This window comes from Theropithecus gelada, chromosome 6 (assembly GCF_003255815.1).
Source record: "Theropithecus gelada isolate Dixy chromosome 6, Tgel_1.0, whole genome shotgun sequence".
In the NCBI taxonomy this organism is placed as follows: domain Eukaryota; kingdom Metazoa; phylum Chordata; class Mammalia; order Primates; family Cercopithecidae; genus Theropithecus; species Theropithecus gelada.
In genome coordinates this window covers 125,928,983-125,949,404 of record NC_037673.1, presented here as the reverse complement: position 1 = coordinate 125,949,404, position 20,422 = coordinate 125,928,983, and the positions used below count along the sequence as shown (strand labels likewise).

The 20,422-nt window shown below is 35.1% G+C and overlaps 1 protein-coding gene across 1 annotated transcript in view; it reads right to left on the bottom strand.

The window, feature by feature from the left end:
- Positions 1-20,422, bottom strand: part of ADAMTS19 (ADAM metallopeptidase with thrombospondin type 1 motif 19) — a 287,425-nt gene that overhangs the window by 213,393 nt on the left and 53,610 nt on the right. Inside the window, exon 3 of the mRNA XM_025388260.1 lies at positions 10,975-11,140. Coding sequence (XP_025244045.1) covers positions 10,975-11,140 — 166 coding nt within the window. The remainder of the gene's footprint in view (positions 1-10,974; positions 11,141-20,422) is intronic.

Sequence of the window (20,422 nt, the reverse complement as noted above, 5' to 3'; positions counted from 1 at the left end):
TGCAGTAATCCAAGCAATATATAAATTGGCTGTAGAGTCAAGGGTCCAGGGTCTCCTGGTATGCAAAATGGCATACTGGGAATCACATCATCCCTTGTGTGTTTATTTACAATCTTTCAGTTTCCCTTGTCTTTTTTTTTTCCTATAAAATGAGAACAGGGAGGGCAGAGCAAAACGGTGGAATAGAACATTCCACCAATTGTCCCCACTGCAAGGACACCAAGTTAACCATCTACACAGAAAAAAAAAAAAAAAATACCTTCACAAAAACTGAAAATCACGTGAGCACTCATAATACCTGGTTTTAACTTCATATCGCTGAAAAAGGCACTGAAGATAGAAAAAAACAGTGCTGAATTGCTGATACCACCCCTCCCCCACCCCAGCAGTTGCAGAGTGATGCAGAGAGTATCTCTGGGTGCTGGGAGATGGAGAATAGAGCAATAATTGTGAGGCAGTGATCTCAGTGCTGCCCTGTTAGAGCAGAAAGGAAAACCAGATCAAACTCAGATGACACCCATCACAGAGAGAGCATTTAAATCAGCCTTAGCAGGAGGGGAATCAGCAATCCCACTGGTAAGAAACTGAGTGCCTGTAAACCTCAATACTGAAGGCTACAGCACTCTGAGCCTCCAAGAAAATTTGAAAGGCAGGCTATAAGGACTGCAACTCTTAGGCAAGTCCTAGAGACAGTGCACTAGGAGATACACACAGTATACTGAGACACCAACTGGGATAGCCACGGAAGTTCTGGCATCACCCCTCCCCTAACCTCAGGCTGCATAGCTGGTGGCTCCAAAGAGACTCCCTCCTTCTGCTTGAGGTGAGAAGAGGGAAATGTGGGGAAGACTTTGTCTTACATCTATGATATGAGCACAGCCACAGCAAGATAGGGCACCAGTTAGAGTTGTGAGGCCTCCATTCCACGTCCTAGCTCCCAAAAGACATTTCTAGACATCCCCTAGGCCAGAAGGGAACCCATTGCCTTGAAGAAAAGAACCTAGTCCTGGCAATATTTTCCACCTGCTAACTGAAAAGCCCTGAATATCCAGCTGTGACACCCAGGTACTACATCGAGGACTTTGGGTGAACCTTTGAGACTTACTGGCTTCAGGTACCAGCAGAGCCACAGAGGGGTAGAACACCAAGTGAACTTGAAATAATTAAGAGGACTCAAGCAGGAATTCTGGAGTTGAAAAATGCAATTTTCATATTGAAGAGTGAATCACAGTCTTTTAACAGCAGAATTGAACAAGCAAAAGAAAGAATTAGTGATCTTGAAGACAGGCTATTTGAAAATACACAGTCAGAGGAGACGAAACAAAAAAGAATAAAAAACAATGAAGCAAACCTACAGGATCCAGAAAATTGCCTCAAAAGGGCAAATCTAAGAGCTATTGACCTTAAAGAAGAGGTAGAAAAAGAGATAGAGGCAGAAAGTTTTTACAAAGAAATAACAGAGAACTTCCAAAACCTAGACAAAGATACCAATATCCAAGTACAAAAAGGTTATAGAACACCAAGCAGATTTAACTCAAAGAAGACTACCTCAAGGCATTTAATAATCAAAATCTCAAATGTTAAGGATAAGGAAAGAATCCTAAAACCAGCAAGAGAAAAGAAACAAAAAACATACAATTGAGTTCCAATACACTGGCAGCAGTGGAAAGCTTACAAGCCAGGAGAGAGTGGTGTGACATGTACAGTGCTGAAGGAAAAAAAATTTCCCCTTGATTAGTATATCTGGCAAAAATATCCTTCTAACATGAAGGAAAAATAATGACCTTCCCACACAAAAAAAACTGAGGGATTTCAGCAATACCAGAACTGTCCTACAAAAAATGCTAAAGGAAGTACTTCATTCAGAAAGAAAAGAACATTAGTGAGCAATAAATAATCACCTGAAGGTACAAAACTCACTGGTAATACTAAGTACACAGAAAAACACAGAATATTATAACACTGTTACTGTGGTGTGCAAACTACTTTTATCCTAATTTAAGATACTAAACAATGAAACAATCAAAACTGATAACTATAAAAACTTTTGAAGACATAGTCAGTACAATAAGATATAAATATAAACAAAAAAAGGTTAAAAAGTTGGAGTATGAAGTTAAGGCAGAGAGTTTTTGTTGGATTTCTTTATGCTTGTTTATTTATGGAAATACTATTAAGATGTTATCAGATTAAAATAATGGTTTATAAGATAGTATTTGCAACCTCATGGTAATCTCAAACCCAAAAACATATAATGGATACACAGAGAATAAAAAGCAAGAAACTAAGTCATATTATCAGAGAAAACCACCTTTGCTAGAGGAATACAGGAAGAAAAGAAACAAGGAAGATAAGACCACAAAACAACCAGAAAACAAATAGCAAAATGGCAAGAGTAAGTCCTTACTGATCAATAATAACATTAATGTAAATGGACTAAACTATCTAATCAAAAGACATGAAGTGGCTAAACAGATGAAAAACCGAGACCCATTGATCTGTTGCCTACAAGAAACACACTTCACCTATAAAGAGACATATAGACTGAAAATAAAAGATTGGAAAGAGATATTCCATGCCAATAAAAACCAAAAAACAGCAGGAGTTGCTATATTTATATAAGACAAAATAGATTTCAAAACAAAAACTATAAAAGACAAAGAAGGTCACTATATAATGATAAAGGGGTCCATTCAACAAGAGGATATAACAATTTTAAATATATATGCAACCAACACTCATATATATAAAGCAAATATTATCAGAAGTATTGGGAGAGAATAGGCCACAATACAATAATAGCTGGAGACTTCAACACCCCACTTTAAGCACTGGATACATCTTCCAGACAGAAAATCAACCAAGAAATATCAGATTTAATCTGCACTATAGGCCAAATGACTCTAATAAAAATTTACAGAACATTTTAACCAAGAGCTGCAGAATATGCATTCTTTTCCTCAGCATATGGATCATTCTCAAGGAAAGACCATATGTTACATCTTTAAAAAAAAGCATTAAATCATTCCAAAAGCTGAAGTAATATAATATCAAACATCTTCTCTAACCAAAATGGAATAAAACTAGAAATTGATAACAAGATGGAATTTTGGAAATTATGAAAATACATGGAAATTAAACTATGCTTCTCAATGACCAGTGGGTCAATGAAGAAAGTGAGAAAGAAATTGGAAAATTTCTTAAAACAAAGATGATGAAAACAAAACACACCAAAACCTTTGGGATTCAGCAAAAGCAGTACTCAAGGGGAGGTTTATAACTATAAGTGCCTACATCAAAAAAAAAAAAAAAAGGAAAAATCTCAAAAAACCTAACAATGCATCTTAGATAACTAGAATAGCAAGAACAAACCAAATTTAAAACTAGAATAAAAGGAATAATAAAGATCAGAGTAGAAATAAATGAAATTGAAATAAAAAATACAAAAAAAATCAATAAAACAGAAGGGTGTTTTCTTTGAAAAGTTAAACAAAACTGACAAACACTTAGCCAGACTAAGAATGAAAGAGAGAAAGTCCAAATAAATAAAATCAGAAATGAAAAAGGAGACATTACAACCAATACTGTAGAAATTCAAAGGATCATTAGTAGCTACTATGAGCAACTATATGCCAATACATTGTAAAATATAGAAGAAATGGACAAATTCCTAGATACATACAACCTACCAAGATTGAAACAGGAAGAAATCAAAAATCTGAACAGATAGAAAGTAACAAGATTGAAGCCATTAAAAAAAAAGTCTTCCAGTAAAGTAAAGCCCAGGACCCTATGGCTTCACTGCTGAATTCTATCAAACATTTAAGGAAGAACTAATACCCATCCTAGTCAAACTATTCCAAAAAAAATAAGAGGAGGGAATACTTCCAAAGTCATTTTAGGTAACCTGTATTACCCTGATACAAAAAAACAAAAACCAAACAAACAGACAAACAGAAAAAAGACATATAAATTGAAAAAAAAAATACTACAGGCTAATATCTCTGATGAATACTGATGTAAAAGTCTTCAACAAAATACTAGAAAACTGAATGCAACAATATATTAGAAAGTTTCTTCATCATGACAAATTGGAAAATATCCCTGGGATGCTAGGATGGTTCAACAATTGCAAATCAGTCGACATGATACATCTTATAAACAGAATGAAGGATAAAACCACATGATCATGTCAATTCATGCTGAAAAAGCATTTCATAAAATTCAGCATCCCTTCAGTATAAAAACTCTCAAAAAACTTGGGATAGAAGGAACATACATCAACATAATAAAAATCATATGCCACAGACCCACAGCTAGTACCATACTAAATGAGGAAAAACAGAAAGACTTTTCTCTAAAATCTGTAACACAACAAGGATGCCGACTGTCTCCACTGTTATTAAATATATTATTGGAAGTCCTAGCTAGAGCAATCAAATGAGAAAAATACAAAGGGCATCCAAATTGGAAAGGAAGAAGTCAAATTATCCTTGTTTGCTGATGATATAATCCTATATTAGGAAAAACCTAATGACTCCACAAGAAAACTATTAAAACACATAAATTCAGTAAAGTTGCAGAATACAAAATCAACATGCAAAAATCATTGCAATTCTATTTGCCAACAGTGAACAATGTGAAAAAGAAATTTTAAAATGTAGCCCCATTTACAATAGCCACACATAAAATTAAATACCTAGGAAGTAACCAAAGAAGTGAAAGACCTCTATAATGAAAACTATAAAACACTGATGAGGGAAATTGAAGAAGATAACAAAAAGTAGAAAGATATTCCATGTTCATGGGTTGGAAGAATCAATATTGCTAAAATGTCCATGCTACTCAAAGCAATCTACAGATTCAAAAACAGTCCTAAAATTTACACAGAATCACTAAAAGACCCCAAACAGACAGAGCTATCCTTGGCAAAAAGAACAAAACTGGGGGAATCACATTACCTGACTTCAAATTGTACTAAAGAGCTACAGTAACCAAAACAGCACGGTACTAGCATAAAAACAGGCACATATACCAATGGAACATAACAGAGAACCAAGAAACAAATCCACACACCTACAGTGAACTCATTTTTGAAAAAGGTGCCAAGAACATATAATAGGGAAAAGACAGTCTCATCAATAAATGGTGCTGGGAAAACCGAATATCCATTTGCAAAAGAATGAAACTATATCCCTATCTCTCACCATATACAAAAATCAAATCAAAATGGATTAAAGATTTAAATCTAAGACCTCAAACTATGAAACTATTACAAGAAAACTTTGGGGAAAATCTCCAGGACATTGGTCTCACCAAGGTTTGTTGAGTAATACACCACAAGCACAGGCATCCAAAGCAAAAAATGAACAAATGGGATCATACCAAGTTAAAAAGCTTCTGCAAGGCAAAGGATACAATTAACAAAGTGGAGACAACCCACAGAATGGGAGAAAATATTTGCAAACTATCCATCTGACAAAGGTTTAATAACTAGAATATATAAGTAGCTCAAACAACTCTACAGGAAAAAAAAAACTCATAATCCAATAAAAAATATGCAAAATATTTGAATAGGCATTTCTCAAAAGAAGACATACAAATGGCAAACAGGCACATGAAAAGGTGCTCAACATCATTGGTCACCAGAGAAATGCAAATCAAAACTACAATGAGATATCATCTCGCCTCAGTTCAAACGGCTTTTATTCAGAAGACAGCCAACAAATGCTGGCAAGGATATGGAGAAAAGGGAACCCTTGTACACTGTTAGTGAGAATGTAAATTAGTACAACCACTATGGAGAACAGTTTGAAGGTTCCTCAAACACTAAAAATAGAGCTACCATATTACCCAGCAATCCCACTGCTGGGTATATACCCAAAAGAAAGGAAATCAGTGTATCTAAGAGACATCTGCACTTCTATGTTTGTTGCAGCACCGTTTTTTCAGCAGCTAAGATTTGGGAGCAATCTAAGGGTCCAGCAGCAGACAAACGGATAAAGAAAATGTGGTACTTACACACAATGAAATATTATTCAGCCACAAAATGAATGAGATATAGTCATTTGCAGCAACATGGATGGAACTGGAGATCATTATGTTAAGTGAAAGAAGTCAGGCACAGAAAGACAAACATGGGATGGTCTCACTTATTTGTGGGATCTAAAAATCAAAACAATTGAACTCATGGACATAAACAGTAGAAGGATGGTTAGCAGAGGCTAGGAAGGGTAGTGAGGGGTTTGAGGGGAGGTGGGGATAGTTAATGGGTACAAAAAAGTTAGAAAAAATGAGTAAGACCTACTATTTGATAGCACAATAGGGTAACTATAGTCAATAATAACGTAATTGTATATTTTTAGATAACTTAAATAATGTAATTGGATTATTTGTATCTCAAAACATAAGTGGTTGAGGGGATGGATACCCCATTTGCCATGATGTGCTTGTTTCACAATGCATACCTATATGAAGACATTTTATGTGCCTGATAAATATATACACCTACTATGTACCCACAACAAATTTTTTTAAATAATAAGAAATGAGGATACAAATACCCCCTACCTCAAAGGATTATAGAAAACATAAAAATAAAATAACACATGTAACATAACTACATGAACTGGCACATGACACATTTTATAGAAGTGTGTGTGTATATGTGTGTGTGTGTGTGTGTGTCTTTTAGAGATGGGATCTGGTCTCACTCTGTCACTCAAGCTGGAGTACAGTGGTGAGATCATGGCTTACTGCAGCCTCAAACTCCTGGGCACAGATGATCCTCCCACCTCAGCCTCCCGAGTAGCTAGGACTACAGGTACACCACTATGACTGGCTAAACAAATGTTCTTACAATAATTACACAGGAGTGGTAGAAAGAGATGACAGGCAAAATATTAGGAGGTAGACAGCATCATGAATAAACTCAATCAGACTTAGAGAAAGAAAAGGCAGAAGGTTAGGTTAGATTAATACTTTTTTTTTTTAAGTTGTTACTTGTGATTTGGTTGGGGGGTTTATTTTTAATTTTCAAGAGACTAGATAACAGTCAAGGATATCAGAAGAGGCGTTTGGGAGGAGAGTTGATGGGTTCAGCTTTAGATTTATTAAGTCTGAGATGTTTGAGGACATCTGAATAGAAGTTACTATTACATATATATACACATATGGAAGTCAGGAGAAAGATTGAAATGGAGACACTCTGGAATTAATCAATGTAAAGCTGAACCCACATTGGCTTCGGATTATATCACCCTGGGAAAGCAGGTGGAATAAGAAGTAGGAAAAAAAAAGGAAGTCCTGACAAATGCCTGTATTCAGGGGTAAACAAAAAAAGAAGACATTCCCATAGAAGGACAGAGAAGGAGATGTAAGAAATGTAAAAGGAGGATAGTTTATAAAATGAAGGGGATAGTTTATAAAATGAGAGGCTTTTTACCTGTACCAAGAGTGGTAGATAGATCAGGTAAGACAGAGTTAGAAAAGTATATTTCCCTCAGTGTCCCAGCTGGTGACAGCTGTGATGGCCCCAATCTGTCAGTTTCCTTTGTCCTTATTTTCATTTAAACAGGCTACCTGGAAAATTCTAGGTTTCTAAAAAATCTCAACTTCACAGTAGACTCTGCCATATAAGTTATCCATTGTCTGTGAAAAACATGCATATTGAAGTAATCTTTTTATTAAGTTGCTCCCTTTGATGTTTTTATTACATACAACTATGCAGAGCTCATTCTTCATCTCCTAAATCTTTAGACCATGTTGTATCCAAATGCATGTATAAAAACAACACAGTTGATACTGTACACTTCCAGTCAGAGAAGAAATGTAGAATTATTCACCAGTGTTCAGTGTGTGCTCTCTATAATGCCCACCACAGATTGACAATAATCTCCACAATACTTATGGATGGAGTATGGGAACTAGTTCAGTAGTGGCCTGGTTAAGTCAGCTGTAAGAATGGAGATAGATGATCTCTACATCCTGCCTAAACTTTGTCTTCAACTCCGTAAATCTCTTCTTTTTTCCTACTGAGTCTTAGACATACTCATGTGTTTACACTAAAATGTTAATACAAACTGATAGTGTCACTTGAAGATAACGTCCTTACCAGGGCACACAAGTCCCTTCAGTTTCTAGTCCATGACTACTTTTCCAGGGCTGTGTCTTATCAAGTACAGAAACTTGGTTTCCGCTCCCTTGATGCCTTCTCATGCCTTTATACTTTTTCACGTGCTGTTCCTTCTGCCTGAAATGTTCTTGCCTCATTAACATGTAACAACATGCACTAAAAACTTCACGTTTCTCATGTTTAATACATAATGTCACTTAATTCTGAGGACAGTCTTCAGGTTCAAGTATCACTATCCCCATTTTCTATATGGTAAGTGGACCTTTTGAGAGATAAAGTAAGCGTCCCAAGATCACACAGAGAGAAGTAGCATATACAGGCAGTCTGATTCCGAAGTCCACTATCTCAGCCTGGACTCTGTTCCCTTTTCTTCCTCTAGTCTTAGTAAGTTTTACTTGATCTTTGAGACTCAATTGTCCATTTTCAGGAGCTTGGGATCTTGTGTGCTAAGTCTATTTTAGTTCTTATCACACTGTGGTGTAATTACTGATCTACCAGTTTGTTAAAATAATATATTGTTCACCTCTTGAGAACAGAAACTGTCATTTATCTCCACATTCATATAAGGTGACACATTCATGTAAGGTTGTGCTTACATTACAAACAAAAAAGCTAAGTTTCAAAAGTTATGGTAATTGCTCAAGATTACCTAGGCTGGAGTGAGACTAAAGCTGGACCTTGAACCTGAGGCCTCTGACTCGCAAACTCATGTGCTTTCCCTTCCTTTACATTATGTTCTAGTACAATAACACAACAAAGTCATTTTAAAACAGGAAAATCCCTGTTTGGAAAAAAATATTCATGTAAGTAATACATACAAACATAAGCTACCTAAAACTTTGGAAACATTAAGAGAGTGCAAAGACCAAGTTGAAGAAAAGCAAACTTAATAATTTCATTTTCCAGAGGCAAATACTGCAACATTATCAAAATTTGGACCATGTTATTAATTTGTTAATATATCAGCCTGAAATAAGAAGGGCTACAATTGGACATGTCAGTACCAGTAAATAAATATTTTATTTCACGGATTACTAATTTTAAAATGATTTTTAAAATTCTGAACCTTCAAAAAGCATCTGAAAATAGGTAAGCTCAGTAAATTATTTAGCTGATGATAGCTTAACACTCCTTACATGCAAGTTCTTGGCCCAAGTAGGTCAACATTTACATGTAACAATCATGCCTACAAAAATATATATATATCAGAAACTTTATGCACAACATTTGCCAAATATGAACTGTGTATTTATGCTTTATTAACCTACTATAATTCAGAATTTTCTCGAAATCTTTCCTCTATGCATAATGGCATACAAAGCCTGCTTTGTGTCATCAGAGTACATGAGTAATTAGAACAGCTGGAACTTAACAATTATTCAAAAGTTACACAGTGCAGATTTTCAGTATAACTCACACAAAACAACTCCTTAAATGGACTAAATCCAAACTATTGCTGTCGTTTTTATCATTTCCCAATACAGAAGCTTTTCTTTTGCTTGTTCATAATGCTACACCTTTTGTTAAGCAGACTTTATCTTCTTTATATCTACAGTGTTTGTAATAGAGAAGAGGGATATGTCTTATTTAAACTGGCTTGATTGTGGACATGGAATACTGTGACGTGGAGACAGACTCAACTGCTTTTGATGATGATTCCTGTACAAAATGAGATCATGAGTTTTTACAAAAGAAAACGGAAGTAACATCAATTTGAGATAAAAATATATTCTAAATAGAAATATGGTATTTTTCTGAATCTGAACACCCTAGGCAATTGATGATATAGACATCCTATGGTCTCTAAAATTTGACTTATTGTCACCATGCACATATCTAATCTAGCCTCAAATAGCATAATCAATTTTAGAATTGATATCTCAATACAAGCTACACTGGCACTTAAAATCTGCAAGTCAAATTTTAAAGTCCTTACACTGAAAAATTTTCAATAAATTCATATTTCCTCAGATTCTAACTGGAAATATTTCTTAAATCAGTAAATACCCTGAGATGTCTGGATTCCATGTCTAAAGATTTTTCCTAGGAAAACTTTTAATTTTTTTCTGAATATTAGCTATGACTTTCAGATTCTACTTATGTAACAGAAATCATTCATTTTCTTCACCATACTTGCAAACACCACAGATCTCTGCCTAAGGGAAGTAAGAAAGTACATGAAACAGTCACCCTCATTTTGTTCCTGTAAAGAACTGGCAGACAAAAAGAGCCGAGGATGTGATGGTTGGGAATGTTTATGAGCCTCTGAAAAGTTCCAGACTTAAGGGATTTGAATACTGAGAACAAAATTCAAACGTATAAATCTTTACTCTTCTTCCTATTCTGCAGCTAATTTTAACCTCCAAAATGATGTTAGATGGGAAAAAGAAAATAAAGAAAAAGAAAGAAAGAGAAGATGAGGATGCTTCTAGTCCAAGTAAAGAGATGTCTATGATGCTTTCATAGAGGTGGACTAAAATAAGGCTATGAGCTCACAGTATTCAGTTTCAGGGTATCTGGAATTATCTGTGTCATTTCTATTCCAGTAAAGTGAACAGTATCCCATGAGGAACACTTTACAATTCAAGAAAAGTATAGGATATGTTATATGATAATCTCTAAAGTCCTTTTGAGTTTCTACTTTTTGATGTTAAAATGTAGTGCTTCATAAAAAACTAAAAGATAATCCTACAATTGATACATTTAATTGTTACTAACCAAAAGATTCTACATTAAAAATAAATAAGTAAAGCTAGCAAATAGATGAGAGAGATTTTTTTAAAAAAGTAATCATCTCACATTGAATGTTTACTTAAACTCTTTCAGGAAAAGGCATTTACCTGAAATGATACCACAGTAATGACTGTGAAGAGCTGACTTCTCTGTGACTTTTTCCTCCATGGACCTTTTCTGCCTATATACACGGTGTGGGTGACCTGTTATGGCCATTGTATCATTGAGTGGCTCAATAAATATGAAGTCCTCATTGAGCTGTATAAATCCCATCTGGAATATATAACACAAAAAGATATGTAAGAAATACCGTTTGAAAAAATACTTTTAGATTCTTCCACTCATACATTCTGTTTTTGTTAACAAACATGCATACAGTCTTCTAGTGAAACTAACTTAGCAACCCCACTAGTAAGGTAACTATCTTCCCATTTTATTACTTCATCGTTATGTACTTTATTGCACTAACATAAACTTCATTTAGTTAGTCTTAGCCTGTGTGGGTGGGAGGCTAGACGCCAGCAACAGATGCACAGTAAAAATTTTGGAATGTTAAAGGTTCACTTTGGGAGACCCATGGGGTCACTTAAATGTACAGCATGTACAGAAAGAGCAATACAGTTTTTAATTGCATACATGACACAGTCCAACTTTTTGACAGTCATTATTTAATAAAGTAATTCATATAACATGTTAAGACAAATGCAAGGGACAAATGCAAGAGGCATCAAAATTAATATATAAAATATTATTAAAGTCTTCTACTATATATTTTAAAAGCCCTTGAAGAATAAGAGAAAAATGAAGCATTACTTACATAAACAAGTTTCATTTCACATAGTGACATGTTTTAAAAGTCATTCAATTGTGAGACAGAGGGTTAAAACTGTAAAATACAGTTATGATCAATAAAAAGTACTTATAACAAGTAGGTAGGAATACTTGTAATATTTTGAGGCTAAGCCTAGTCATTTCTTCCTTTCCTTTTTTAGAATATAAATTTACATTATAACTGGGAAAGTGTTCCACATGAAAGAACATGCTATGACTTGATCTTTTCCATTTTTAATATTTAACTTTGTATAATTAATATAGATATATATTTATAGATAGCATACATTCAACTATATTCTCTTTAGCAAATAGTTTTGAGTAAATCATATACTAAAACCTGTATTACCAATCTGCTAATATCAAAGTTCTTAATTCTGTTTTGAATGATCAATGTCAATTTTATGTATATTTCATTTCAATTTGATCCACATATAAGTCGCACAATAATAATATAATTATTTTCTAAAGTGGAAATTTAAAAAATACATATACCCTGAAAGAAATGCATGTTTTCTTTGGAAGTACAGAAGAAAGTTTTAAAAATGTGTTTGAATTATTAGAGTATTGCATCTTCCATTGCTAACATTCTACTTCATTTCATTCTGTACCAAATAAAGTAAACCAAGAGTAAATCTTAAAATCCTAATCAATCTCATTTTATTGAATGAGTTTTATCACTAAAAATTATCAAGAACGAGAATAAGCAATTTTATCACCTTGATCTGTCCCCCTCCTCTCTCTCCTTTTCTCTCTCTCCCTCTCCCCCTCTATTTGTTTCCCTACGTCTCAATCTCTCTCTCTTTCTCTCTCTCTCTCTCGCTCTTGCTCTTGCTCTTGCACACACACACACACGTACACAGGCACACAAATATATTCGGGGGTAGGGGATAATGAAGAAAGATTTACTCTAATGAACCTTTAAAAATATTAGGCATATATGTGGGCCAAATATTTGTATAATTTTAATATGCCTTCAAATACCTTCAAATAAGTTCTTTCATTTTCCATACATATTTTACTTCTCTCAATCTGAAACTAGCTTGTATTTTAAGGTAATTACATCAAATCCAGCAGTTTTTCCCTTGAGTTTAATTTAATGAGAAACAAGAAAATATTAAAGATAAAATTATTAAATAATAGCAATTTTATCACCTTGATCTGTCCCCCCTCCTCTCTCTTTCTCTCTCTCTGTCTCCCTCTATTGGTTTCCCTATGTCTCACTCTCTCTCTCTTTCTCTCTCTCTCTCTCTCACACACACACACACACACACACACACACAAATATATTCGGGGGTAGGGGATTATGAAGAAAGATTTACTCTAATGAACCTTCAAGAATATTGGGCATATATGTGGGCCAAATATTTGTATAATTTTAACATGCCTTCAAATAAGTTCTTTCATTTTCCATACATATTTTACTTCTCTCAATCTGAAACTAGCTTGAATTTTAAGGCAATGACATCAAATCCAGTAGTTTTTCCCTTGAGCTTAATTTAATGAGAAACAAGAAAATACTAAAGATAAAATTATTAAATAATAGCCATTAAAGATGTAGTACATCTACACATAAATTAAGAATAGGTGGTGGTGTGTTACACATTATTGACCTAGGCTAAAAATAAAGAAATATGTTATTCTTGTCTTATGGATTAGTGTAATTCTGAGAGTCACAAAGTTTTCAAGGTCGCTCATAAAATTGACAGTGAGGCTGATGATTAAAATAATAATTATGATACTCAGCACAGCTCAGGCAAACATGCTCAGTTTCTGAAAATCATAAATTTGTGATTCAGTACATCCTTTCAACCAGGTTATAAACATGGTTAGATTTATAACAATAAACCTTATAAAATTTAATTGCATACTATCACATAAAATTTAATGACTCCAAGAACAGATTCTGAACTGGGTTCATAACTTACTGCTAGCTGTCTAACTACAAGAAACTAACAAGTTAGAAGGAACAGAAAGCAATGCTCTTATCATGGGTAACGCTCTGATAATGGGTAACCAGTCAATAAATGTTTGCTGTTATTTTAATTTTAATAATAAAGACAATCATAATAAATATAAGCACCCAAACATTTGAGTATAAGCTGAAAAACAGAGTACAAAGGATCTAACTTTATTAATTTTTGTATCCCTGTTAGCATGTAAATTACTGTCTGAAATAAATTATATTGTTGTTTTGTTAGGATTTGGAAGCTTCTTCATTACAAAACATTTTCTGTTGTATTAGAATTTTATCTACAGACACTTTTAAAAACAAGAAAGCTACTTTTAAAAAGGAAAAAAACAAGTTGGAATACTTATAAGTGGTGACTCATTCATTCAATACATGTTTATAGTCTGACCACTTAGTTCCAACTCAGTTCACTCTGGGGCATATTTAGCACCAAGAGTCACACCATGAACTTTCTATCTGGGCCTAGAATACTATCCTATGTCACACAAAGTGCCCTAGCATGAATATGTGTCATTCAAGATACTGGTTCATATTAAAGCAGAATTATAGAAAATCTTGAGGTTTTCTGTGTCCCCGCAAAGGGCTCACTTTTTCCATTAATAAAATAAACTGTTTTATCTGCACTGTGATTTTACAAGCTATGAAAGAACATGAACCCGTATTAACCTTTCTGCACAAGTGCCCTTGTGCTGGGCAATCCACAATTAGGCAGCCTTTGCTTTAGTGCAAATATTATCCTCTGAATTTTAGCAGGAAATAAATATTAAATATTATGTGAATGAATATGGCACAATGCATTATCTAAAATAAACGCCTAGTATATGTGTTTTTCATATTTTCCTTTTTAAATTTTTCGAAAAAATTTTAACTCGAGTCATTTCATGTAAATATCTGGATGTAAAATTAAGTTTAACAGTTGTTTTCTAATTTATTTCTATCTTCATAGGCATTTTCTCATATGATTACATCTGTTCTTTTGTCATTTAGTGTTATCTGAGTTCTCAATTTAGTAAGAATTTCCGTATTTTGCAATTTAGCATTGCTTTTGTGAAAATAAGCTACCAGTCATTTCTTTTCTTACTGGTTGAAATTTCTTTTTCTCCATTTATGTGGCTCTGTGCTTTTTAAAATAACCACTAACTTTTATCTCCATGTAGATGTGCTGACACTACCACCAACTTCTAATCAAAACATAAAATTCGATTTGGACCATGTACAGGAATGTTCATATATTGTTACTTTACCTCATTATTTATAAATGGTTCATTTATTCAAATTCAAGTTAATTATGGGCTATTAAACATAAAGCATATAAGATCTAACTAAAGAGTTAGAAGGAACAGAAAGAAATCTGATGCTCTCCATTCTTTTCCCCACTCCTACTGGGATGACTATTTCACTTCAACTATCTCACTTCCAAATCACTGACATAACCGAAGTACCACCACAATTATCTGAAGTTTTCTCTTCATTCTTCCATGCTTCTTTCTTGCAATTTTCTTCATGTTCCATAACCTCTGATTTTTAGCTAAAGTTTCAGTGAACTGGCCTAAGGTATTTTTTGAGGGTGAGTTGAACAAATACATATTGAGCATTCATTAGATACTTAACATTGCAAGAGTCATGATAAAATCCTATTTTTAAAAAAATATGATCCAGCAATTCCACTTCTGGGTATATATTCAAAGGAAATGAAATCAGTATGTCAAAGAGAGATCTGCACTCTCATGTTTATTGCACCACTATTAACAATAGTCAAGATGTGGAATCAACCTAAGTGTCCATTAACAGATGAATGGATTAAAAAATGGTGTGTGTGTGTGTGTAGACGGAATACTACTCAGACTTAAAGAAAATCCTGTCATTTGTGACAACATGGATGAATGTGAAGGGCATTATATTAAGTAGAATAAGCCAACTACAGAAACAAATACTGCACTATCTCACTTACATGTAAAATCTAAAAAAGTCAGACTGACAGAAGCAGAGAGTAGAATGGTGGTCAGCAGAAGGAGAGAAAGGGAGTTTGGGAAGATGTTGGTCAAAGGATCCAAACTTTCAGTTAGACAAGAGGAATAAGTTCAAGAGACTTACTGCACAACATGGTGATTGTAATTAAAAACAATGCATTATATATTTGAAAATTGTCAAGAGAGTAGTTTTTAAATGTGGTCATCACAAAAACCTGATAAGTATGTGAGATAACAGACACATTAATTGATTTAATCTTTGCACAGTGTATGCATATATCAAAACATTTTGCACACCAAAAATATGTGCATTTGTGATGTATTTGTAATTTTTGTCATTTAAAATAATTTAAAAATATATAGCGCCGGGCGCGGTGGCTCAAGCCTGTAATCCCAGCACTTTGGGAGGCCGAGGCGGGCGGATCACGAGGTCAGGAGATCGAGACCATCCTGGCTAACCCGGTGAAACACCGTCTCTACTAAAAAAACACAAAAAAATAGCCGGGCGAGGTGGCGAGCGTCTGTAGTCCCAGCTACTCGGGAGGCTGAGGCAGGAGAATGGCCTAAACCCAGGAGGCGGAGCTTGCAGTGAGCCGAGACCCGGCCACTGCACTCCAGGCTGGGCGACAGAGCGAGACTCCGTCTCAAAAAAAAAAAAAAAATATATATATATATATAGCATATCATAATAACTAAATGTCCTAAGTGCTGATGGACATGTGAAAGGTGATAGATCATTATAAATTCAGGATCTGAGAAAGGTACCGAGGGACAGCAGGATTTGCATAAGACAAGTGCAAGGATGCTCCTTATAGAGGAGGCATTATGAGTGGGGGCAAAGAGGATGGAGAGTCTAGGCAACAGTTGGAAGATGTCTGGTTTGAGCAGAGAAATGGGAAAATATAGTCGGAAAATAAAATAAACTCATATAATTGAAAAAAAATATATGACAATGTTCTTGATGGGACAATGAAAGCCAATGTCTTGAATATCAAATATCTTAGGATGTAAGTCTATTGTTCCAATATACGGTACATCTGAGAATTAGTGAGACACTAGAAGAAGCAGAAGTGTTTTGGTTGTAAACAGTGGTAACAGAAGTTGCTTAAAGGCTTTGGAATCAGTATATGCTTGTAAAAACATTTTAGACAAATGTCTGATGCAGTACATGATCTGAACTTCTATATAAGTTTGGCTTTATTTTCCTTTTTTTTTTTTTTTTTTTGAGATGGAGTGTCACTCTGTCACCCAGGCTGGAGCACAATGACATGATCTTGGCTCACTACAACCTCCGCTTCCTGGGTTCAAGTGATTCTCCTGCCTCAGCCTCCCTAGTAGTTAGGATCACATATTTTTAGTAGAGATGGAGTTTCTCCATGTTGGCCAGGCTGGTCTTGAACTCCTGACCTCAGGTGATCCGCCCACCTCAGCCTCCCAAAATACCGGGAACACAGGTGTGAGCCTCCTCACCCACCCTGGCTTTATTTTCTTAAGTATTTTCTCATAAGGTTATAATGTATTAATATATTTCATTATAAAGCATTATATAGTTTCAAATGTAAGCATGACATAGGGCTTGGCATAAATTACAATGCCATATGTTTTTCTTATGCTATATTCAAATAAAATATCATTTCAGTATTACTGTAAATGGGAGTGATTTTTTCATGCATTTATGTATTCTATATCTACATATAAATCTGTATAAAACTACACTTCTGACACCTCATCTATCCTATTTTCTTATCATCTTAAAACACTCTTCCTGATGATCCTTTCAGTGTTTCCACAATATGCTCAGAAAGATAAAATCCTTCATGAAGATATATGAGGCCTATAAGGCTATGAGAATTGTGTCATCTCCCTCTCCAGTTTTACTTTTACTACTCAAACTTCATATATAACAATAACAGACAAACTTTTACTGTGTGAACAAACATATTTCAAAATAACCTTTAGTTGCATGATTACATCTTGGCATTTTGCACACACTGCCTTCTCTTTCCAGAATGCCATTGGGTCTGTGAAGAGCTATCAATTCTTCAAAATCAAGCAGACCCTATCTTTTCTCCAGAGTAACCACTGCCTTCCCTATCTAATTCTACACCAGACATTTTCTGTTGTTGCACTAATATGTCTAATGTGGTTATAGTTTCATGTCTTTCTGATTAGACCATGAGCTACTTGAGGCTTTGGAATAGTGCTCATCTTCATGTCTTCAATACATAAGGTCTAATACATAACAGATGCTCAAGGAATGTTGCTCTTAACTCAATGTAGTCTTCCTTCTTGAGATAACGGAAAATGTATCCATCACTGCTCTGAAGAGCAGGTACTCACTCCACCTGTGATTTCATAGAGGGAAATAAGAATTTTATTTCTTCCACTGGGCATTTCCAATGTTGGCTTCCTTGTGTGCCCAAGTAGTATCTTTAGGAAAACTTTTCAGATGATCACATTGTTAACCTCATTCCATTTTCTTTCCTAACCAAAGGACTCCAAAGAGAATCATAAAACTCCAGTGATAGAAGGAAAGTTAGAAATCATCTGAGCATTATAGGAGTTTTAAAATAAAGAAAATCAATCCTTAGAAATATTGCATGGCTTGCCTAAAATTATACAGAGAGTTAATGTGAATGTCAGGGCTAGAGTGTAGGCTTCCCAGTGTCCATGCTAATTTTTGGTTTTGATACATCACGCTATCTTTGCTTGCTACCTACATTCTACTTAAATTTTTACTTACATTCTAGTTCCCCCTCCCAAATCCCCAAACTTCAGAAATTGTTCTGAGGTTGCCCACAATTTCCTTTTTTATTCCCCTCTCTGCAGCATTTGATCCTTGCCCACTTTTCTCCTCCTTGAATTACCACTGCCCTGGTCCTTTTTGTCTCTAGAAACTATTTCTGTTCCCTTAAATAGGTCATGTTCCTCATTCCAAGGTTGGCTTTTGATCAGCAATTGTTTTCTGCATCTATCACACTCAATGGTTTTATACCTCCTTTATGGAGATGATTCCCCAACCCCCTCACTCATAGTCAAGATTAACCCTCCTCTCCCATCCAAGTACTAACCAGGCCCACCCTGCTTAGCTTCTGAGATCAGACGAGATCGGGCGCGTTCAGGGTGGTATGGCCCTGTTTGCAGATGACATGATTGTATACTTAGAAAACCCCATTGTCTCAGCCCAAAATCTCCTTAAGCTGATAAACAACTTCAGCAAAGTCTCAGGATACAAAATTAATGTGCAAAAATCACAAGCATTCTTATACACCAGTAACAGACAAACAGAGAGCCAAATCATGAATGAACTTCCATTCACAATTGCTTTAAAGAGAATGAAATACCTAGGAATCCAACTTACAAGGGATGTAAAGGACCTCTTCAAGGAGAACTACAAACCACTGCTCAGTGAAATAAAAGAGGACACAAACAAATGGAAGAACATACCATGCTCATGGATAGGAAGAATCAATATCGTGAAAATGGCCATACTGCCCAAGGTAATTTATAGATTCAATGCCATCCCCATCAAGCTACCAATGTCTTTATTTACAGAATTGGAAAAAACTGCTTTAAAGTTCATATGGAACCAAAAAAGAGCTCACATTTCCAAGACGATCCTAAGTCAAAAGAACAAAGCTGGAGGCATCACGCTACCTGACTTCAAACTATACTACAAGGCTACAGTAACCAAAACAGCATGGTACTGGTACCAAAACAGAGATATAGACCAATGGAACAGAACAGAGCCCTCAGTAATAATACCACACATCTACAGCCATCTGATCTTTGACAAACCTGACAAAAACAAGAAATGGGGAAAGGATTCCCTATTTAATAAATGGTGCTGGGAAAATTGGCTAGCCATAAGTAGAAAGCTGAAACTGGATCCTTTCCTTACTCCTTATATGAAAATTGATTCAAGATGGACTAGAGACTTAAATGTTAGACCTAATACCATAAAAACCCTAGAAGAAAACCTAGGTAATACCATTCAGGACATAGGCATGGGCAAGGACTTCATGTCTAAAACACCAAAAGCAATGGCAACAAAAGCCAAACTTGACAAATGGGATCTAATTAAACTAAAGAGCTTCTGCACAGCAAAAGAAACTACCAGCAGAGTGAACAGGCAACCTACAGAATGGGAGAAAATTTTTGCAATCTACTCATCTGACAAAGGGCTAATATCCAGAACCTACAAAGAACTCAAACAAATTTACAAGAAAAAAACAACCCCATTAAAAAATGGGCAAGGGATATGAACAGACATTTCTCAAAAGAAGACATTCATACAGCCAACAAACACATGAAAAAATGCTCATCATCACTGGCCATCAGAGAAATGCAAATCAAAACCACAATGAGATACCATCTCACACCAGTTAGAATGGCAGTCATTAAAAAGTCAGGAAACAACAGGTGCTGGAGAGGATGTGGAGAACTAGGAACACTTTTACACTGTTGGTGGGATTGTAAACTAGTTCAACCATTATGGAAAACAGTATGGCGATTCCTCAAGGATCTAGAACTAGAAGTACCATATGACCCAGCCATCCCATTACTGGGTATATACCCAAAGGATTATAAATCATGCTGCTATGAAGACACATGCACACGTATGTTTATTGCGGCACTATTCACAATAGCAAAGACTTGGAATCAACCCAAATGTCCATCAGTGACAGACTGAATTAAGAAAATGTGGCACATATACACCATGGAATACTATGCAGCCATAAAAAAGGATGAGTTTGTGTCCTTTGTAGGGACATGGATGCA